The sequence below is a fragment of the Chaetodon trifascialis genome (genome assembly GCF_039877785.1).
Source record: "Chaetodon trifascialis isolate fChaTrf1 chromosome 24 unlocalized genomic scaffold, fChaTrf1.hap1 SUPER_24_unloc_1, whole genome shotgun sequence".
Lineage (NCBI taxonomy): Eukaryota > Metazoa > Chordata > Actinopteri > Chaetodontiformes > Chaetodontidae > Chaetodon > Chaetodon trifascialis.
In genome coordinates, this window is record NW_027255838.1 from 315,258 (window position 1) to 338,482 (window position 23,225).

The following is a 23,225-nucleotide window of genomic DNA, read 5'->3' on the forward strand; positions in this document are numbered from 1 at the left end:
CGTCCTGACAACACTGGTCCACAAGAGTGTTTGATGAGACCCCAAATCTCACAAAGCTGTAAACTTCAATCACTTGTAGAGTGACAGTAAAGCAGCATTTCAGCCGTTTTACACACAAAACACAGCAGGTGTTGGTTTCTGATGAAAATACACACTCAAATCTGAGAAGCTCACAGACGGTCACAGCAGTTGAAGAGCAGAGGGTCTGTTACAGCTGTTCATTGTTTTGTTCATCTTTGGTTCATATCATGAAGTCCATTGACTCCATCTGACGTCTGCAGCGTCGTTCCTTTTGCTGCTAAACAGCTAAAATGACCCACTGACCGACTCTGTCAAGTCGTCTGACTGCGATCATCATCAGAAGCAGCCAGACCAGCTGTCTTTGCAGCTGCAGTGTCCCAAACCAACGAAGCAGCTTCAAACAGACCTGCAAGCTCAGGCTGGTCGGCCAGTTTGATCACTTCTATTGGTGTAAACTGGTTTGTCCAGTTGGACGAGTGTTCAAAGTTTACTTTCACTTCCTGCCTTCGGTGTGTCACAGTTTGTTTTCTCCTCTGAAACTCCAGCTGAAGGTAAAGTAACTCGTTTCAGGTGTTTTTTACTCAAGCTGTCGTTAGCTTAGCTTCAGCACAAACGGCATCGATCTGCAGCTCCGTCCATCGTTTCTCTAAACTCTGAGTTTAACTGTGAACTCTGGACGAAGGAGGTGAAAGCAGCTCTGTTAAAAACATCGGCCATGTTGTGTGGATGTTTGTGAGTGTAAACGCTGGAATAAGAGCAGAAGCAGAGCGAGCTGATCCTCAATAGTTGATGTGGAGACAGCAGGAAGGAGCAGTCAGAGGCTGTGAGGAGCTGAAAGCTTTTATTTCTCAGTTCAGTCTGTAACTGCGTCACTAAATGAGCTGTCAGAGCTCTGAACTCTCCTCCAACAGCAACGAGTGTCGCTGCTTTTTCTCACTTTGTGCTTCAATGTGATCAAGAATCAAATCAAAGATTCCTCTTTGAATATGACCTGAGAGGGCTTGATTGAGACAGGCTTTTATTTTGAAAGGATCTCTCAGTGGTGGAAAGTAACGAGTTTAGTCAAGTACTGTGATTGAGTACAGTCTAGAAGTACTTACTTTACTTGAATATTTGTGCTATTTTCTGTTTCTCCTGTGTAAATATTTGACTTTCTCCTTCACTTATCGATGATCGAGGATCATTGAGGCGTAAAGAAACTTTCAGTCATGTTGAATTTACTGAATATTCCTCAAACTGAAGCTTCCTGTCAGATTCAGTCAGTGTGTGTCAGTGGATGTCAACGCTCGTCCGGCATCAAGTGTGTGTTCACTTCACTGCAGCTTCATGGCGCCATCTAGTGGACTGATAGAAGTACAGCAGCTCGGCCTCACGCTGCTGTCTGACTGCATTCAGCTGACACTGATATGAGAGATGAGATAACAGCCAATCAGAGGAGAAGCAGCTGATATTTGGACAGGAGAAACCATGAAAGGATGATTTCAGCTGATGTGCACATGAATGATTTGTGTTTCCTCTCCAGATCAAAGTGTGTGTGAGCTGACGTGAGTTCAGCAGCATGAATCGGTGTGAGGACAGAGAGGAGGGAGTCCGTCCCTCTAAAACCAGTCTGTGTAGGGACGATGATGTCCAGACCGAAGCTCAGAGGTGAGACGAGGATCTCTGACTGTCCAGGACTCGTCTCCATGTCAGAGCACTCGAATCTGTCCACCGTCATTATTCACACTCAAAGCTCTGTGTGTGTTGTGTTGAAGGCCAGAGCAGCAGGACCCACCAGACTCTGCTGGACCTGGACCTGGAACTGGACCCAGCTGTGTGTCCCTCAGGAGTGACCGGTCAATGGATTTCCCCATTTCTTTTAAACAGCAACATGTCTCTGACAGACAGTAAGTTGTTCTCAGTGTTAAAATCGTGTTGGACAATTTGACCTGAAATGTCCATATGTCCTCCTCATGTTGTCCACTGCTGATGTTTGTCCTCATTAAATCCAGTCTGACCAGTTGTCCTTCTGATGTTCTTGTTGTCCTAGAACGATGGTGAAAGTTAGAGCTAGATTAATTCAATTCAATTCAATTCAATTCATTTGTATAGCGCCAAATCACAACAGAAGTTGTCTCAGGACACTTTCCATATACAGCTGGTACCGGGGAAGGAGCTAAGTTAGTAACACGCCGTGGTAGGACATGAAAGCGTGCAGATGGAGAGGGACAGAAGGACAGAGGAGCTCGGTGTATCTTTGGATGTCCCCCGACAGTCTAATCCTATAGCAGCATAACTAGGGGCTGGTCCAGGACAAGCCTGAGCCAGCTCTAACTATAAGCTTTATCAAAAAGGAAAGTTTTAAGCCTACTCTTAAATGTAGAGACAGTGTCTGCCTCCCGGACAAAGACTGGAAGATGGTTCCACAGGAGAGGAGCTTGATAGCTAAATGCTCTGACTCCTGTTCTGCTTTTTGAGACTTTAGGAACCATAAGTAGAAATGCATTCTGGGAACGCAGTGTTCGAGTAGGGCAATAAGGTACTATGAGCTCTTTAAGATAAGAAGGTGCCTGACCATTTATGGCTTTGTAAGTAAGGAGGAGAATTTTAAACTCTATTCTAAACTTTACAGGGAGCCAGTGCAGAGCGGCTAGTATTGGAGAAATATGATCTCGCTTCCTGGTTTTTGTCAGAACACGTGCTGCAGCGTTCTGGAGCAACTGGAGAATATTCAGCAACGAATTTGGGCAGCCTGATAGTAAAGAATTGCAATAATCCAGCCTGGAAGTTACGAATGCAAGGACTAGTTTTTCTGCATCATTTTGAGACAAAATATGCCTGATTTTTGCGATATTACGTAGGTGAAAAAAGGCAGTCCTTGAAATTTGTTTTACATGGGAGTGAAAGGACATGTCTTGGTCAAAGATAACTCCCAGATTCTTTACAGTGGTGCTGGAGGCCAGCGCAATGCCATCCATAACTGCTATGTCATCAGAAAGTGACTTTCTAAGATGTTTAGGGCCTACTACTATAACTTCAGTTTTGTCCGAGTTTAGCATCAGAAAATTGCAGGTCATCCAGGTCTTTATGTCATGAAGACATGCTTGTAGTCTAGTTAACTGACTGGTTTCTTCCGGTTTCACTGATAAATATAGCTGGGTATCATCTGCATAGCAATGAAAATTTATTGAGTGCTTCCTGATAATCTTACCTAAAGGAAGCATATATAAGGTGAATAGAACTGGTCCAAGCACAGAACCCTGCGGAACTCCATAGCTGACTTTAGTGAGCACAGAGGAGTCGTCATTAACGCGTACAAACTGAGAGCGATCTGACAAGTAGGATTTAAACCAGCTTAGCGCAGTTCCCTTAATGCCAATGAAGTGTTCCAGTGTCTGCAATAGGATGCCATGGTCAATGGTGTCAAATGCAGCACTAAGATCCAGTAAGACTAGTGCAGAGACAAATCCTTTATCAGATGCAATTGGAATGTCATTTGTAACTTTAACTAGTGCTCTCTCTGTGCTATGATGTACTCTAAATCCTGACTGGAAATCCTCGAATAAACTATTATTGTTTAGAAAGTCGCACAGCTGATTGGCAACTGCTTTCTCAAGAGTTTTTGAGAGAAAGGGAAGGTTGGATATCGGTCTATAGTTGGCTAAAGCCCCTGGATCAAGAGTAGGCTTTTTCAGTAGCGGTTTTATCACAGCTACTTTAAAGGACTGTGGTACGTAGCCTGTTGATAAAGACAGATTGATCATGTCTAAAACTGAAGAGTCAATTAGAGGTAATACTTCTTTAAACAGCTTAGTCGGGATAGGATCTAAAATACAGGTAGATGATTTTGATGATGAAATTATTGAAATTAGTTGGTGAAGGTCAACAGGAGTAAAACAGTCTAAAACTGCGACAGACTGAGTAACAGTTTCTACGGTTTCTGTGTTTGAAGACAAAACAGTACCTGTTGACGGCAGGAGCCGATGAATTCTGTCTCTAATAGTTAGAATTTTATCATTAAAGAAGCTCATGAAGTCATTACTGTTCAGAGCTAAAGGAATACATGGTTCAACAGAATTATGGCTCTCTGTCAGCCTGGCTACAGTGCTGAAGAGAAACCTGGGATTGTTCTTATTTTCCTCTATTAGTGCAGAGTAGTAGGCTGCCCTGGCACTGCGGAGGGCTTTCCTGTATATTTTAAGACTGTCTTGCCAGGCGGACCGAAATTCTTCCAAACTGGTAGAACGCCATTTCCTTTCTATTTTCCGTGAAGTTTGCTTTAATTTGCGGGTTTGAGGAGTATATCATGGAGCTAACCTCCTCTGTTTAATTTTCTTCTTTTTTAGGGGAGCAACAGAGTCAAGTGTCATACGCAACGATCCTGTAGCACTATCAACCAGGAAGTCAACCTGGGAGGGACTAACGTTAGCATAAGACTCCTCTGTTGTATTGAGACATGGCATTCAATTAAATACTGATGGGATCATATCCTTAAATTTAGCTACAGCACTATCAGACAGGAGTCCGGTATAAGAGTTTTTGCCTACTGGCTGGTAGTCTGGTAATATGAATTCGAAAGTTATTAAATGATGGTCTGATAAAAGAGGATTCTGTGAGGAGACTATTAAGTCTTCGATTTCAATGCCATATGTCAGAACAAGGTCGAGGGTGTGGTTAAAACAGTGAGTCGGTTCATGTACATTCTGGCGGAAGCCAACTGAGTCTAATACTGAGATAAACGCAGTGCTAAGGCTGTCATTATCAACGTCGACATGTACATTAAAGTCACCTACTATAATTACTTTATCTGCTTCAAGAACTAAACTTGATAGAAACTCCGAGAACTCAGCTATAAATTCGGAGTAAGGACCAGGAGAGCGGTATACTACAACAAATAAAAGTGGCTGCACTGTTTTCCATTTCTCATGAGAAAGAGTGAGAACAAGGCTTTCAAATGAGTTATAGTCGAGTTTAGGTTTAGGGTTGATCAAAAGGCTTGAGTCAAAAATGGCTGCAACTCCACCTCCTCTGCCGCTGCCTCGAGGAATGTGGGTATTAATATGGCTCGGAGGAGTAGCTTCATTTAGGCTCACATACTCTTCAGGACACAGCCAGGTTTCAGTCAGACAAAATAAATCAACATTATGGTCTGATATTAACTCATTTACTAGAACAGCTTTAGAGGACAGAGATCTGATGTTAAGGAGTCCACATTTAATTCTCCTATCTTGTTGTACTATTGCAGTGGTTGTTTTAATTTTAATTAGATTCTTATGTTTAACTCCTCTTCTCTGTATTTTTGGTTTACTTAGTTTATGTGGTCGGGGGGCAGACACAGTCTCTATGGAGTGTTGGGTGGGTAACTGCTCTAATGGAGGCGCAGAGAAGCATGTAGGACTGCAGCTCTGCCTCCTGGTCTCAACTCTGAGTTGTCAGGGGTTAGGTTCATAAATAAAATCGATCAGATTTCTAGAGATGAGAGCTGCTCTCTCCAAAGTGGGATGGATGCCGTCTCTCCTAATCAGACCAGGTCTTCCCCAGAAAGTCTGCCAATTATCAATGAAGCCAACACCGTTTGCTGGACACCACCTCGACAGCCAGCGATTGAATGATGACATGCGGCTAAACATATCATCACTGGTCAGATTTGGCAGGGGTCCAGAGAAAACTACGGAGTCCGACATCGTTTTAGCATAATTGATTGATTGATTGATTAGTGTTCAAGACATTTTTCCAGTCTGTGCCTAAACAGCACTGACATGTCCACATGTGGACACTGAAAGCTGAGGATAATATGAGGCTTCAGCACAAACGCAGTGGGGACCGTCCAAAGTGTCTTTACCATCAAACTTCCTCTTTGAATGTTGGACTAAATGCTTCAGCGACCATCGTCTCTAAATAACAGTCAGGATATTTGTGCTGAGTCTCGTGATGCAAACGTTAGAAAACAGACCAACAGAGTCGCTGCTGATGGACTCCACAGTTTAGTTTGTTGTCTGTCAATCACAGTAAAATCTGCTCAGAAATCAGTCCGTTGAGTTCTGCTTTGGTCCAAGATTTGATGGACAAATGAAGCGATGATCCACAGACTGAAATCATTCAGCTTCATGTTTGATTGATCTTTGGTGTGTTGATCATTTTCTTGTTGATAGCTGCTAGTTTCTCCAGCAGCTTCTGAGTCTGAAGAAGAAAAATCCATTTCCATCCCTGGTGGTCTTCCTCTGTGTCTGACAGGTTCTATGGGAGACCAGCCTCTGCTGGACCTGGACCTCACTCTGGATATGGACCCAGCTGTATGTCCTTCAGGAGTGACCGGTCAATGCATCTCCCCATTGACTTTAAACAGCAACATGTCTCTGACAGACAGTAAGTTGTTCTCAGTGTTAAAATCGTATTGGACAATTTGACCTGAAATGTCCATATGTCCTCCTCATGTTGTCCACTGCTGATGTTTGTCCTCATTAAATCCAGTCTGACCAGTTGTCCTTATAATGTTCATGTTGTCTTAGAATGATGATGAAGGTTAGAGCTAGATTAGTGTTAAAGGACATTTGTCCAGTCTGTCCCTAAACAGCACTGACATGTCCACATGTGGACAATGAAAGCTGAGGATAATGGTGGTCTTCCTCTGTGTCTGACAGGATCTATGGCAGAAAACCCTCTGCTGGACCTGGACCTGAACCCAGCTGTGTGTCCTTGAAGAGTGACCGGTCAATGGATTTCCCCATTTCTTTTAAACAGCAACATGTCTCTGACAGACAGTAAGTTGTTCTCAGTGTTAAAATCCTGTTGGACAATTTGACCTTTATTTTCAGCATCGTTCTTCTTCTCATTCGTTTCTATCCTCACATGTGGAAGCTGCCCAGTATAACCAGTCTTCAGCTCTTGACTCCAGTTGAACATTTCCTCCACACACACACGTTCTGACTGATGACTGCATGAGTATGAAACAGTGACTTGATTGAGGCTAACAGATGCTAACGAAGGCTAACCCTGATTCCACTGAGTTCCTCCATCAAATCAACATGTTGTGCTTTTCAGTCATGTGACAACACAAACACAAACATGTCAGTGATAACAGCTGGACTGAGATCAGCTGCTGTGAAACACAGAGTGAAGCAACACAGAGAGTGTGAGGAAACACAAATTCTGTTTGTGACTGATGCTGCTGATGGATTCACAAAGTCAAGAACAACACTGACGGCGGCATCATGGCGCCTCGCATCAGGCTGGAGTTGTGCCTCTGTGAAGACGTCTGATGCAGAGAAGGGTGTTATGGGTAACTAAAGGCTGCAGGAGCTCAGGGAGGAGACAAAGCTCAAAGATGTGTTGTGTGTCCAACAAGTGGACGAGAAGAAATACATGTTGTCCAAGAATAAAAGAAAGAGCCAGAGCAAGTTGTATGAGCAACAGCTGCAGCTGTTTCCTTCATGTTGTCCAGAGAAGAACGTTCCAGCTTTCATGAGAAACACAGCTGGATGTGAAATCAGCCTCAGCTTTGCTTTGATCCAGTATTCTCTGCTTCTCTCTTTGCTTTGCTCATGTTTCACTCACTTTATTGGGACTCACTGCCAGTTTGTGCTGGACAGGTAGCATCCAGTTAGCTTGTGTGAGCTGTGTGATGCTGTCCACAGTATTATAGGGCTCAATAAGAACTGGAGGGACTCAACCAGACAAGCTGCTCAACCAACACAGTAAAGTGAAAGCTGCACAGAAATGCAGGCTGGACTGTTGATTCACGGTGGGATCAGCAGTACGAGCGACACTTTAATGTCAGTGGAAACCATCTGATTCAATGTTGGAATCAACACTTTAGCTCAAAGGACCTTCAGCTGGTGTTTGTCTCTGTGTGGACGGACATGATGTGAGCTAATTCTTCATGATTCGTCCACAGAGTCCACCAGGAGAGCTCAGAGGTTCCCAGTGGTCAGTCTGCCCAGCAGCATCAGACTCACCTGGACTCCATATTTCTGGTCTGTACATGTACAACAGCTGCTTTCACATCTGTTCTGTCCACAATAATGTCCACGCTGCACTTTTTAGACCAGTGGACCGTCAGTCTGTCCAACATGGATCTGATGTTTGCTTCCATGATTTCACTTTGTGTCATTCATATCATCTTCTGTTCCAGCTGCTGGAGGAGAACATTGTCTCTTTTGTGAGGAACGAGCTGAAGAAGATCAAGACGGCTCTGAGCTCAGATTACCCAGAATGCTTCGAGAGTCAGGGGGAGGATGAGGAAGAGTTGGATGGTGAGGATGAGGATGCAGAGCAGAGGAGGAGCAGCAGAGAGGCATTTCTGAAGATCACGCTGCACTTCCTGAGGAGAATGAAGGAGGAGGAGTTGGCTGAGCGTCTGCAGAGCAGTAAGAAGATTTCTCTAAAGGCTTAACTGTTGGATCAGTGAACATTCACTGATGTCCAACAGATGGACCAAAATATGTTCAGACAAGGACATTAAATTCTCATCTGAACTTTATCAATCACTCATTGATTTATTTGTTGTGTCTTCATACAGGAAGTCGTGGTGGTGTTGGTCAGCTTAAACTTAAATGTAACCTGAAGGAGAAGTTCCACTGTGTGTTTGAGGGGATCGCTAAAGCAGGAAAGCGGACCCTCCTGAATCAGATCTACACAGAGCTCTTCATCACAGAGGGAGGGACTGGACAGGTCAATGATGAACATGAGGTCAGACAGATTGAAACAGCATCCAGGAAACCACACGGACCAGAAACCACAATCAGACAAGAAGACATCTTTAAACCACCTGGACGAGATGAACCAATCAGAACAGTGATGACAAAGGGAGTGGCTGGCATTGGGAAGACGGTCTTAACACAGAAGTTCACTCTGGACTGGGCTGAAGACAAAGCCAACCAGGACATACAGTTCATGTTTCCATTGACTTTCAGAGAGCTGAATGTGCTGAGAGAGAAAAAGTTCAGCTTGGTGGAACTTGTTCATCACTTCTTTCCTGAAACCAAAGAAGCAGGAATCTGCAGGTTCGAAGAGTTCAGGGTTTTGTTCATCCTTGACGGTCTGGATGAGAGTCGACTTCCTCTGGACTTCACCAACAATAAGATTCTGACTGATGTCACAAAATCCACCTCAGTGGATGTGCTGCTGACAAACCTCATCAGGAGGAACCTGCTTCCCTCTGCTCACCTCTGGATAACCACACGACCTGCAGCAGCCAATCAGATCCCTCCTGCTTGTGTTGACATGGTGACAGAGGTCAGAGGGTTCACTGATGAACAGAAGGAGGAGTACTTCATGAAGAAGTTCAGAGATGAGGAGCAGGCCAACAGAATCATCTCCCACATCAAGACATCACGAAGCCTCCACATCATGTGCCACATCCCGGTCTTCTGCTGGATCACTGCTACAGTTCTGGAGGATGTGATGAAAACCAGAGAGGAAGGACAGCTGCCCAAGACCCTGACTGAGATGTACATCCACTTCCTGGTGGTTCAGTCCAAAGTGAAGAACATGAAGTATGATGGAGGAGCTGAGTCAGATCCTCAGTGGACTCCAGAGAGCAGGAAGATGATTGAGTCTCTGGGAAAACTGGCTTTTGAGCAGCTGCAGAAAGGAAACCTGATCTTCTACCAGTCAGACCTGACAGAGTGTGGCATCAACATCAGAGCAGCCTCAGTGTACTCAGGAGTGTTCACACAGATCTTCAAAGAGGAGAGAGGACTGTACCAGGAAAAGGTGTTCTGCTTTGTCCATCTGAGTGTTCAGGAGTTTCTGGCTGCTCTTCATGTCCACCTGACCTTCATCAAGTCTGGAGTCAATCTGCTGTCAGAAGAACAAAGAACCTACTATGAATCTGCAGAGACACACTTCTACCAGAGTGCAGTGGACAAGGCCTTACAGAGTCCAAATGGACACCTGGACTTGTTCCTCCGATTCCTCCTGGGTCTTTCCCTGCAGACCAATCAGAGTCTCCTACGAGGCCTGCTGACACAGACAGGAAGTGGCTCAGAAACCAATCAGGTAACAGTCGAGTACATCAAGAAGAAGATTGAAGAGACTCCCTCTGCAGAGAAAAGCATCAATCTGTTCCACTGTCTGAATGAACTGAATTATCGTTCTCTGGTGGATCAGATCCAACAGTCTCTGAGTTCAGGAAGACTCTCCACAGATAAACTGTCTCCTGCTCAGTGGTCAGCTCTGGTCTTCATCTTACTGTCATCAGAAAAAGATCTGGACGTGTTTGACCTGAAGAAATTCTCTGCTTCAGAGGAGGCTCTTCTGAGGCTGCTGCCAGTGGTCAAAGCCTCCAACAAAGCTCTGCAAGTACAGAGATAGTGAAGTTTCTTCATCAATAAATACTCTGATATCTAACTTACTGTTTGCTTCCTTCCTGTGTCTCTTCAGACTGAGTGGCTGTAACCTCTCAGAGAGAAGCTGTGAAGCTCTGTCCTCAGTCCTCAGATTCCAGTCCTCCAGTCTGAGAGAGCTGGACCTGAGTAACAACAACCTGCAGGATTCAGGAGTGAAGCTGCTATCTGCTGGACTGGAGAGTCCACACTGTGCACTGGAAACTCTCAGGTCAGATCAAGTTACTGTTTGTGTTGACAGATTGAAGTTAGTTCTGTACATTTAGAGATTCATTTAGTTTAAACAGTCTCTCTCATGTCAGGATTTGAATCTTTCAGTCTGTTTTCTTTATTTTCAGATCTCTGACTAAGATTGATTGTTTTGAGTTTGTCAAATGATGATCAGAAATCATTTTCCAGCCTGCAGTTGTAGATCATCTTTTCTGTGCACGTCAGAAAAATGTGTGCACGTGTCTGAATGTGTGAATTTAAAAAAAATCCCTCAAATTCAAGTTTGCAGATGTGTCATAAATAAAGTTTTGTCGCTGTAGAAATATTTTGCGTATCTGTAATTCAAATCTGTGCAGGAATATTTTCTACAGTGAGGTTTCACAAAGTGCAGCATGGCTCATTAAATCTGATGAATTTACTGTTGATCAGAGTGCTGAGTCATGGGAAACATGAATTGTGAAGCACTATGAGTCAGCAGTTTGAGTCTAGCACAGAGGCTGTCTCATGTGAAGCTCAGTGGGATGAAGGACAAAACAAATTGGACCAAGCCAGGCTTCCTTTGTGTGAGCTGCCTCAACTAAACATGAACTCCAGGCAGAGATAATGGCATCACGACGGTGGTTATCAGCTTCCTCTGTGAACTCAGGTTTCCTTCATCAGGCTCTGTGCACGTTCCCATAAAAAGAGACATTTTCTTCATCATTTGACTCTTTGTCACCACAAAAAGGACCAATCATGTCCCCCCTCCTTCAGTCCAGAGGGACAGGCTGTTATAATGGAGAGCTTTGGAGAAAGTAAAAAATAAAAGAGGAAAATCAAGACTGTTGCTGCACATATGACGAGAGAGGAATGGCAGAAAACTGCTGATCCTTTCAATTATTCACTTTATACATTTGTTTCAGCACTCAGTCACTCTCAGAGCCTCCTGTTTCTTTCTAACTGCACATTCAAGAGTCTGAAAATTTAAACTTCATCCAGCAGGTTTAAACATGAGACTCACAAAGTGGATTCAGGTCTGACACTGTCCCCTCATGGAGGACACATGACTGTGTTGCTACAGACATGAAGACAATGAATGAACATCTACAACACGTTTATGGTGGAACAGCAAAGATTTGAACACATGCTGAGAAGAGACTCAGCATTTTAAAATAAATGCTCTTTTTCTTCTTGTTCTTCAGACTGAGTGGCTGTAACCTCTCAGAGAGAAGCTGTGAAGCTCTGTCCTCAGTCCTCAGATCCCAGTCCTCCAGTCTGAGAGAGCTGGACCTGAGTAACAACAACCTGCAGGATTCAGGAGTGAAGCTGCTATCTGCTGGACTGGAGAGTCCACACTGTGCACTGGAAACTCTCAGGTCAGATCAAGTTACTGTTTGTTGTCAAAGTGTTGACGTCTTTCTTTAACCTCAGAAGTCCACACATTTGACACAGACATTCATTGATTGGCAGATGTTTTCTCTCAATGTACCTTTTATGAATGAAGTCTGGTTGAGATGGAAATCCTTGTTTATGTTTTGTTGTCATGTGACTTTGATTAGTGGACGTCACTTTATTCCTGATTCAGTCGTGATTAATTAGCACAAAGGTGTCGCTGAGGACCTCAGGAAGTGAAGTGTCGAGTGTGAAGCCGTTGACCTGAAACTCAGAAACTGTTGAGAATTATTATGTTTTGTAACTCCTCCCACGTGATGCTGCTCAGCCTATCAGATCTCTGCATTCTGAGAGCAATGATTGGACGGACACAGCAGGACCCTCAGATGATCTTCCATGTGTGTTGTTGTGTGTGTTTTCAGGCTGTCAGGCTGTCTGATCACAGAGGAAGGCTGTGCTTCTCTGGCCTCAGCTCTGACCTCCAACCCCTCCCATCTGAGAGAGCTGGACCTGAGCTACAATCATCCAGGAGACTTAGGAGTGAAGCTGCTGTCTGCTGGACTGGAGGATCCTCACTGCAGACTGGACACTCTCAGGTATGAAGAGGCTGCTGCAGCCACAATCAGTCAGTGTGAAAGAGGAGGAAGAGCTGGAAACATGTTGTCTGTCTTTTTGCTTGATGGTGGACGTGAGTGAGACATGAACAGTCAGACATGTAGGAAACCTTTGTCCTTTGATCACAACATAAACACTGGTTGAACATGAAAAGGACATATTTGTGTTGGAGGTCTCAAGGAGAACATCTCCAGGAACAAACATGATGATGACCTGTTGGTCATCATTGATGCAGTTTGGACAGATCTCTGCATGGTAAAAGAACTGTCAGTCAGTGTGACAAATGTCCTTTTTGTCCTCAGAGACATAAAAACAAGCTTCCAATAAGTCCAAAGCAGTTGTATTTAGTTCAAACTGCTGGAACCTGACAACCACAGGACAGAGCAGGACTTTTGAGACGCTTCATTCAAGTGTTTTTCTCAAAATGTTGGACTGTTCCTTCATCAGTGGACAACAGTTGGACTGAACATGGTCTTCACAGCAAACATGGCTTGTAAAAATTTCCCTGTGCAGACGTCGGGCTCTATTTTCGACTCCGCTGCCGGCGCAGGCTGTGCCGCAGGCTGTGCCGCCGGCTGTGCCGCCGGCTGTGCCGCCGGCTGTGATGCTGGCGCAGTAGTATTTTCGACCGGCGCAGGCAGGCGCATGGCGCACTTGGTATTTTGGTAAACCGAGGCGTACAGAGGTGCGCCAGGATGGGCGTTGCGGCGCAGTAGGGGGGAGGTGTCAGCATAATGAGAATTTTTGACCATTTCGGTCTGCGCCGGCGGCGTAAAAGTGTGCTGAAAGCTCGCCACCTCAGACCTGGTCAATTTTGTGCGGCGCAAGTGGATTTTGGTAAACCGGCGGAGTCGTGCGCTCACGTCACCAACACCTCACAGTCAGGTTTCCACAGTGTCTGGCATTTCACTGCGATCAATTATTAGCAACAGCTGTAGCTCAATGCAACGATCTGAGTCAGCACATACAGTCAGACCTAAATTTCTATATTTTGATTCGTCTCTCATGTGACCACATCGAAAGCGCGTTCGGCACGCGTAATGGTCACTCAACCTGACTGAATGTACACAGGTGACACAGGGATGAGAACTAATCGGTTAACGTCGTTGTGCAAATACAAATGTTATCATCGTAATGCTTAACGTTATCTACAAAGATGGAGTACATCATTGCTTTGAGGAGGATGAGGAGGAGGATTTACCATCTAAGGACCTCATATTTAGACATCAGAATCAGAATCAGAAATCCTTTATTTATCTCCGAGGGGAAATTGTTTTTGTTGCAGTGCTCCTTACAAGAATAGAATTAGAATAAAATTAGAAAAGAAAGAAAAGAGAGAGAACTATATATATAAAAAGCAAATGAGAATATATATATAAACATAATATAGAACAGAATATAAAACTATATATATATATATATATATACTGAGAAAAAATAAACAGTATATACAAACGGATGTCAGGAGACATGAGTGACGTCAGTCTCCTGGAAACTTGCCATGCGCCTGGCCAGTGGCGTTCTTAAAGGTGAGGCAAGGAGCTGCTGTGATTGGTGAAGATTTGACTCGGCTGTGTCAAACCCACTCCACGCCTTCTCCCCTCCCTCTTTCTGAGTTGCGCCGCTGGGTGGGACTGAGATGAGAAGGAGGAGGAGATGCGTCGGCGGCGCAGCACACAAAAATACCAAAGTCTGCGCCGCCACGCCCCATCGGCACAGCGGACCTGACTTTGCCGGCGGCGGAGTCAAAAATAGAGCCCGTCAAGTGGCTCTTCTTGTTCTGGTGAACTTCAGGAAGTTTGACATGAAAAGATTTCCACACAACAGAGTCGTGATGACTCATGAAGCACGGTCACATATGGGACATGACGAGGACAAGCGTGTCCAACAATCAATGATTTAGGCTGAATCCCATTTCACCCCTTGGCCCTCCCCCTTGGCCCTACCCCTCCGTTTTGCGCGTTCACGTGGAGGGGTAGGGGTGTCCCAATTCCCATTATGACGGAGGGGTAGGGGGAAGTGGTAGGGCTATGTACCCCTCCAAACGGAGATTTTTCCGAGGCACACTCCAAACGGAGGGGTATGACAGATTTCTCAGAATGCCTTGCAAGACCGGTATTTTCTCCATGAACGAAGTTTTAAAATGTACGAAAACCACTTTATTGTCTATTTTACCGTTGTTTCAATGTGTAGTGGTCATTTTCCTCGTAAAAAAAAAAAACCCCGAAAAAAATCGATAGTAGTCAAGGCTTCAGTTACGTGGTTACCATTGCCAGGCTGAATGCCACTAGCGGTGCTCTGTGGGCAGCCCTGATGATAATCTACAGTGATAACGTTATTAATAATAACTTTGGCAACCTCGCTGCTGGTATTCAGTTACATTAATAGCGTTGTGGGATACAACATGCAGGAATGTCATACACAAATCGAATGTGACGGTAGCATTAGCTTGTCGCATCTGCCTATGTAAGAGGCAGCGGCGACTACTGATGACGTACGCGATTGTCGAAGGGGTGTCCCAATTCGGAGGGGTTGACTTTCGGCCCTACCCCTTGGCACTCCGTTTCAAGGGGCAAGGGACAAGGGGTAGGGGTAGAAAAGAGAAATGGGATTCACCCTAAAGCTCTGTTGGTTTGTTGAGTGAAGACCAAGTCAGACTGATTATTGATCATCACAGGTGGGAGAGCAAGAGAGTGATCAATGAGTGAAGCAGCTCAGAATAGAAGTCAGCAACAGATTGAAATGAGGAAATGAGCTGATGAAGGCAGATTTAATGATGAGAGAGAATCAGTGTCGCTGTCAGTGTCTGAGCAGAGCTGAAGAGGGAGAAGCAGGCCGCATCAACATGTTGTGTTTGTGTGTGTGAGAGTGATGTAACGTCCATGTTTGCATGCTAAAAGAGGAGGTGCTGCTCTGACCCCCCTCCTCCTTTCAGGGTGGAGCCTGCTGGAGTCCGATGGTCGAGACCAGGTCTGAGGAAGTGTAAGTGTGTCTTTCATTTGACTGATGACAACAAAGCAGAGCACATTCAGCCATCTTCAAACTGTGACATCACTCATTCACATCTCTGATGTCATCATCAAACTGTCCATCAATCAACAGATGATCGATCAATAACTGCAGCTGTTTTCTTCTTCTTCTCTCCATCAGATTCCTGTGAACTCAAACTGGACACAAACACAGTGAACAGATACATCAAACTGTCTGACAACAACAGGACGATGACACATGTGGAGGAGCGTCAGTCATATCCTGATCATCCAGACAGGTTTGACTGGTGTCCTCAGCTGCTGTGTGGAACTGGTTTGACTGGTCGCTGTTACTGGCAGGTCGAGTGTAGAGGAGGAGTTTATGTATCAGTGAGTTACAGAAGAATCAGAAGCAAAGGAGACAGTACAGAGTGTGTGTTTGGAGGAAATGATCAGTCCTGGAGTCTGATCTGCTCCGATGATGGTGGTTACTCTGTCTGGCACAATAACAGAATAACATCCATCTCCTCCTCCTCCTCCTCCTCCTCCTCCTCCTCCTCCTCCTCCTCTGTCTCTCACAGAGTAGGAGTGTATGTGGACTGTCCTGCTGGTACTCTGTCCTTCTACAGAGTCTCCTCTGACTCACTGATCCACCTCCACACCTTCAACACCACATTCACTGAACCTCTTTATCCTGGCTTTGGACTCTGGTCCTTGTCCAGGTCTGGTTCCTCAGTGTCTCTGTGTCCTCTGTAGGAGGGACAGTCTCCTCCTGTTAGAGAAACACTGCTGAACAGATCAGTTGAGTCTGTGCAGGATCTCAGTCACATCAGTCTTTCAGGTTATTGGAATAAATTGATCAATGAACTTTGTTGAAAACGATTGAAAAGATTCCTCATTTACTTTGTGAACTTCTTCCACTTCCAGTCCTTTAAAGATGGAAGCTGTGATCATTAAAGTGTGGAAACACTGTTGACTTGAACCTTCAGCTGTGTGTTGATTTCAGTTGTGGATCTTGTTGCAGTCAAAGCTGAATGTTGCTGTGAGTGTTTGTTGTGTCTCTCAGATCAGGACTAGAGGTCCACCGATACGCTTTTTTCAGAGCTGATACAGATTATTAGAAATCAAGGAGACGGATAACCGTTAAAATATCAGATATCATCTTGATGGTTTCACTTCATGTTGTGTTTTCATGGTTCATTTCACTCAACAACATCGAGCTGAAGCAAGAATCAAGTGAGCACAAACTGATTGAACTGTTTGTTGAAGTATGAAGACATGAGGACGGAGACAGCAACGTCCAAGATCTAAGACAAGTGACCACAGCGAGAGCAGCACAGGTTTCCCTCAACACCAGAGACAACCTGAGGGACGTGGACCTCGTGAGCAGACGTCCACTTCATTCAAACAACTTCATTACCACCAACAAGTCTTCAGTTGGACCAGCAGAGGTTTTGGTGGCTGATAAGACGTCGTGATACTATTTGTGACTCAAACTCTGATTTGGAGTCAAGTTTCATCTTCGAAAGCAGAAAAACAAGTTTGGAAATCGTTGTTTAACAAATCTGTCAAAGACTTTTAGAAAAGTCTTCAAACTTCAACATGAGAAACAACCGAAAAGAAGAAAACTTGATCAACATCAATCAGAGACGCAGAATTTATTGAGAAAAATCAGTTTGATTTTAATGGAGTTTTTCTGTCCTGCAGCTTCTTTGTATTCAATGTAAAAAGAGGAAAAACAACAACAGAAAAACAGGTTAAAAACTGGACTGAGGAGCTTCATCATCACCAAAAATGAACCACAAAATAATGGAAATGACATGAAATGAAAGATCATTTCTCTTATTGTGTCTTACATCAAAGCTGGTTTAATGCACAATGTGCTGACTTTATATATTGAGTGTTGGATGGTGGAGATGGTTGCAGGTGGACTTGGTGTTCTGACTGTCTGTGGGAGCCATGGAGGAGTCTTCAGGTGAGTCCAGATCCTCAGATCTGTATTCATCAACATCATGTAAGTCTCCACTGTCCAGGCAGAAGTCTCAGCGGTGGATATTTTAGCCTTTCGAAGTGAACAAGATCATCCAGAGAGTTAAGACGTTGTGACATGATAACAGTTAAGGCAAAAAACGGATCAACAGCAGCAGCAGTGGTGGCAGCATCAGACCCCTGGGAAGGTACAGTTGTGTGTGTGTGGTTTACTTGCATCTTTCCTGAGTTTCAAGAAGGTGAAATTAGTTGTATAAATAAAGTTGTATGTACGTGTGTGTATATGTTTATAATTACACGTGTGTGTATTCATCTATAAAATGAGAAACATGACAGACTGCACATCTACCTGCTGCAGTTGCTCTCGTGTGGAGGACCTTTCCAGGAACATCTGTGGATGCACTCCAGACTTCCTGGGAACCCAGAAGTGTCGAAGTGGTGGTCATGGAGGAAGAGGAACCCCAAATGTGGGTTAGAGTTAGAGGTGGAGGAAGCCACCTGCAAATAAAAGATGTTAAGAGCAAGCTAATTCAATTCAATTCAATTCAATTCAATTCAATTCAATTCAATTCAATTCAATTCAATTCAATTCAATTTTATTTGTATAGCGCCAAATCACAACAGAAGTTGTCTCAGGACACTTTCCATATAGAGCTGGTACAGACCAAGCTCTTTTATCTACAAAGAAACCAACAATTCCCCCATGAGCAAGCACTTGGCGACAGTGGCGAGGAAAAACTTCCTTTTAACAGGCAGAAACCTCGAGCAGAACCAGACTCTGGGTGGGCGGCCATCTGCCTCGGCCGGTTGGGTGAGAGAGGAAGAGCAAGAGAGGGAGAGTGAGACAGACAGACAGACAGACAGACAGACAGACAGACAGACAGACAGACAGACAGACAGACAGACAGACAGACAGAAATGCAGTCAGAGAGAGAGAGACAGAGACAGAGACAGAGACAGAGACAGAGAGACAGACATGCAGTCACAGTAACAGTGACAGTGGATGTAATAACAGCAGTAGCAGTTGCAGTGGATGTCAGGCAGGGCCAAGGCAGGAGACGCAGCTGAAATCCACAATCCAGATTCAGCCACTGTCCATGGGAACCTGCAAGACGACAAAGCACAGAGACTCCGGGGAAGGAGCTAAGTTAGTAACACGCCGTGGTAGGACATGAGAGCGTGCGGATGGAGAGGGACAGAAGAACAGAGGAGCTCGGTGTATCTTTGGAGGTCCCCCGACAATCTAATCCTATAGCAGCATAACTAGGGGCTGGTCCAGGACCAGCCTGAGCCAGCCCTAACTATAAGCTTTATCAAAAAGGAAAGTTTTAAGCCTACTCTTAAATGTAGAGACAGTGTCTGCCTCCCGGACAAAGACTGGAAGATGGTTCCACAGGAGAGGAGCTTGATAGCTAAATGCTCTGACTCCTGTTCTGCTTTTTGAGACTTTAGGAACCATAAGTAGACCTGCATTCTGGGAACGCAGTGTTCGAGTAGGGCAATAAGGTACTATGAGCTCTTTAAGATAAGAAGGTGCCTGGCCATTTATGGCTTTGTAAGTAAGGAGGAGAATTTTAAACTCTATTCTAAACTTTACAGGGAGCCAGTGCAAAGTGGCGAGTATTGGAGAAATGAATCTCGCTTCCTGGTTTTTGTCAGAACACGTGCTGCAACGTTCTGGAGCAACTGGAGGATATTCAGCAACGAATTTGGGCAGCCTGATAGTAAAGAATTGCAATAATCCAGCCTGGAAGTTACGAATGCATGGACTAGTTTTTCTGCATCATTTTGAGACAAAATATGCCTGATTTTTGCGATATTACGTAGGTGAAAAAAGGCAGTCCTTGAAATTTGTTTTACATGGGAGTGAAAGGACATGTCTTGGTCAAAGATAACTCCCAGATTCTTTACAGTGGTGCTGGAGGCCAGCGCAATGGCATCCATAACTGCTATGTCATCAGAAAGTGACTTTCTAAGATGTTTAGGGCCTACTACTATAACTTCAGTTTTGTCCGAGTTTAGCATCAGAAAATTGCAGGTCATCCAGGTCTTTATGTCATGAAGACATGCTTGTAGTCTAGTTAACTGACTGGTTTCTTCCGGTTTCATTGATAGATATAGCTGGGTATCATCTGCATAGCAATGAAAATTTATTGAGTGCTTCCTGATAATCTTACCTAAAGGAAGCATATATAAGGTGAATAGAATTGGTCCAAGCACAGAACCCTGCGGAACTCCATAGCTGACTTTAGTGAGCACAGAGGAGTCGTCATTAACGCGTACAAACTGAGAGCGATTTGACAAGTAGGATTTAAACCAGCTTAGCGCAGTTCCCTTAATGCCAATGAAATGTTCCAGTGTCTGCAATAGGATGCCATGGTCAATGGTGTCAAATGCAGTACTAAGATCCAGTAAGACTAGTACAGAGACAAATCCTTTATCAGATGCAATTAGAAGGTCATTTGTAACTTTAACTAGTGCTGTCTCTGTGCTATGATGCACTCTAAATCCTGACTGGAAATCCTCGAATAAACTATTATTGTTTAGAAAGTCGCACAGCTGATTGGCAACTGCTTTCTCAAGAGTTTTTGAGAGAAAGGGAAGGTTGGATATCGCTCTATAGTTGGCTAAAACCCCTGGATCAAGAGTAGGCTTTTTAAGTAGCGGTTTTATCACAGCTACTTTAAAGGACTGTGGTACGTAGCCTGTTGATAAAGAGAGATTGATCATGTCTAAAACTGTAGAGTCAATTAGAGGTAATACTTCTTTAAACAGCTTAGTCGGGATAGGATCTAAAATACAGGTAGATGATTTTGATGATGAAATTATTGAAATTAGTTGGTGAAGGTCAACAGGAGTAAAACAGTCTAAGACTGCGACAGACTGAGTAACAGTTTCTACGATTTCTGCGTTTGAAGACAAAACAGTACCTGTTAACGGCAGGAGTCGATGAATTCTGTCTCTAATAGTTAGAATTTTATCATTAAAGAAGCTCATGAAGTCATTACTGTTCAGAGCTAAAGGAATACATGGTTCAACAGAATTATGGCTCTCTGTCAGCCTGGCTACAGTGCTGAAGAGAAACCTGGGATTGTTCTTATTTTGCTCTATTAGTGCAGAGTAATAGGCTGCCCTGGCACTGCGGAGGGCTTTCCTGTATATTTTAAGACTGTCTTGCCAGGCGGACCGAAATTCTTCCAGATTGGTAGAACGCCATTTCCTTTCTATTTTCCGTGAAGTTTGCTTTAATTTGCGGGTTTGAGGAGTATACCATGGAGCTAACCTCCTCTGTTTAATTTTCTTCTTTTTTAGGGGAGCAACAGAGTCAAGTGTCATATGCAACGATCCTGTAGCACTATCAACCAGGAAGTCAATCTGGGAGGGACTAACGTTAGCATAAGACTCCTCTGTTGTATTGAGACATGGCATTGAATTAAATACTGATGGGATCATATCCTTAAATTTAGCTACAGCACTATCAGACAGGAGTCTGGTATAAGAATTTTTGCCTACTGGCTGGTAGTCTGGTAATATGAATTCGAAAGTTATTAAATGATGGTCTGATATAAGAGGATTCTGTGAGGAGACTATTAAGTCTTTGATTTCAATGCCATATGTCAGAACAAGGTCGAGGGTGTGGTTAAAACAGTGAGTCGGTTCATGTACATTCTGGCGGAAGCCAACTGAGTCTAATACTGAGATAAACGCAGTGCTAAGGCTGTCATTATCAACGTCGACATGTACATTAAAGTCACCTATAATAATTACTTTATCTGCTTCAAGAACTAAACTTGATAGAAACTCCGAGAACTCAGCTATAAATTCGGAGTAAGGACCAGGAGAGCGGTATACTACAACAAATAAAAGTGGCTGCACTGTTTTCCATTTCTCATGAGAAAGAGTGAGAACAAGGCTTTCAAATGAGTTATAGTCGAGTTTAGGTTTAGGGTTGATCAAAAGGCTTGAGTCAAAAATGGCTGCAACTCCACCTCCTCTGCCGCTGCCTCGAGGAATGTGGGTATTAATATGGCTCGGAGGAGTAGCTTCATTTAGGCTCACATACTCTTCAGGACACAGCCAGGTTTCAGTCAGACAAAATAAATCAATATTATGGTCTGATATTAACTCATTTACTAGAACAGCTTTAAAGGACAGAGATCTGATGTTAAGGAGTCCACATTTAATTCTCCTATCTTGTTGTACTATTGCAGTGGTTGTTTTAATTTTAATCAGATTCTTATGTTTAACTCCTCTTCTCTGTATTTTTGGTTTACTTAGTTTATGTGGTCGGGGGGCAGACACAGTCTCTATGGAGTGTTGGGTGGGTAACTGCTCTAATGGAGGTGCAGAGAAGCATGTAGGACTGCAGCTCTGCCTCCTGGTCTCAGCTCTGAGTTGTCAGGGGTTAGGTTCATAAATAAAATCGGTCAGATTTCAAAATAAAGCATCTGTCTTTCTCTCTGTGTGTCTGTGTTATGCAGGCTTCAATGTGTTGAATGTCATATTGAAATGATTTTTTAAAAGTAAAAAAAAAAAAAATTATTCGAGATAAACTTCTTATTTAAGAAATTGATTTTATCCTGTTTAGAATTTAGACGAAAATGGGTTTTATTACTGTCCATAATGGATTTTGACAGTGACTTACTGGAAAAGTACACATTAAATTACTTGATAGTATTTGCGGAAGTAGTATAGGATGTAGTAAGACGAGCAGTCCAGGTTTGATGAACTACTTATGGAAGAAACTGATTTTATCCCACGTCAAAATTAGACAAAAATGGCTTTTATTGGGATCGGTAAGGGATTTTGAGAGTGAATTACCGGAAAAGTACACAGTAAAAGTAGTTGATAGTATTTGTGCAAGTAGTATAGGAAGCAGTAAGTGCAGCAGTACCGGTTTGATGAACTACTTATGGAAGAAAGTGATTTCATACCACTTCAAAATTAATGAATAGAAAATCCTTTCAGAGCATCAATGTCCAGGTTTATGACCTACCATCTTAAAAATTTTGTACATGAAAATGTATACATTACAATACACTGTAACACATGTCATTCTCTGCACTGTGAAGATCATATGTGATGCAGCTTACATCATTACAAATGTAGAAGCCAGGTGGCCTAGCTCTGTACATGACTCCTGGATCTACTGGGAGTGTAGTCTGAGCAACAGATTTGCACGAGGTAAGGAAGCTAAAACTTGTACAAATGTTCTTTGTCTCCCTTTTTAATACACTCAAATGTGTCCTCTATAATTACAGGAGTGCTTGATACTGGGGGGTTGAGGCTATCCATGTCAGCCCACTCTGTTGACCCCTTACCCTGACCCTGAGCCGGGGCCCCAACAACGTTTTAATGTGGCCCACTGCAGGACTAGAGCCTGGGTTGAGATGGCCATAGGCATACTCAAATCCAGGTTCCAGTGCCTGTGTTAGCTCAGGGTCATCCCAGAGAGGGCATGTGACATCATTGTGGCATGTGTTGTTCTCCATAATATTGCAACTATTAGAGGAGAGCAACACCCTGTTGTACAAATTAATGACCCTGAGGATGACCATCCCATCCACCCTGCAGACGTCCAGGATGGAAGGGCTGTAAGGGACCTAAACAGCAGAAACTACTTTTGATTAAAACAGTCAAATAATGACAAATTCACATGTGGTTTGGTCTTCTTTATTCCCTAAAAGTACAAAAGCAGCAGTCAGGATTTGTAATATAGTTCCAT

The 23,225-nt window shown here is 43.8% G+C and overlaps 1 protein-coding gene across 1 annotated transcript; it reads left to right on the plus strand.

The window, feature by feature from the left end:
• The first annotated feature begins 527 nt into the window (after positions 1-527).
• On the plus strand, positions 528-16,485 carry LOC139328092 (NLR family CARD domain-containing protein 3-like). Its single transcript, XM_070958188.1, has 12 exons — positions 528-572; positions 1,544-1,668; positions 1,776-1,907; positions 6,235-6,366; positions 6,642-6,761; positions 7,895-7,973; positions 8,132-8,366; positions 8,519-10,298; positions 11,738-11,911; positions 12,350-12,523; positions 15,478-15,524; positions 15,693-16,485. Exons 2-12 carry the CDS (start codon positions 1,580-1,582, stop codon positions 16,265-16,267), a joined length of 3,537 nt encoding a protein of 1,178 aa, XP_070814289.1. The 5' UTR covers positions 528-572; positions 1,544-1,579; the 3' UTR covers positions 16,268-16,485.
• The last annotated feature ends 6,740 nt before the right edge of the window (positions 16,486-23,225 follow it).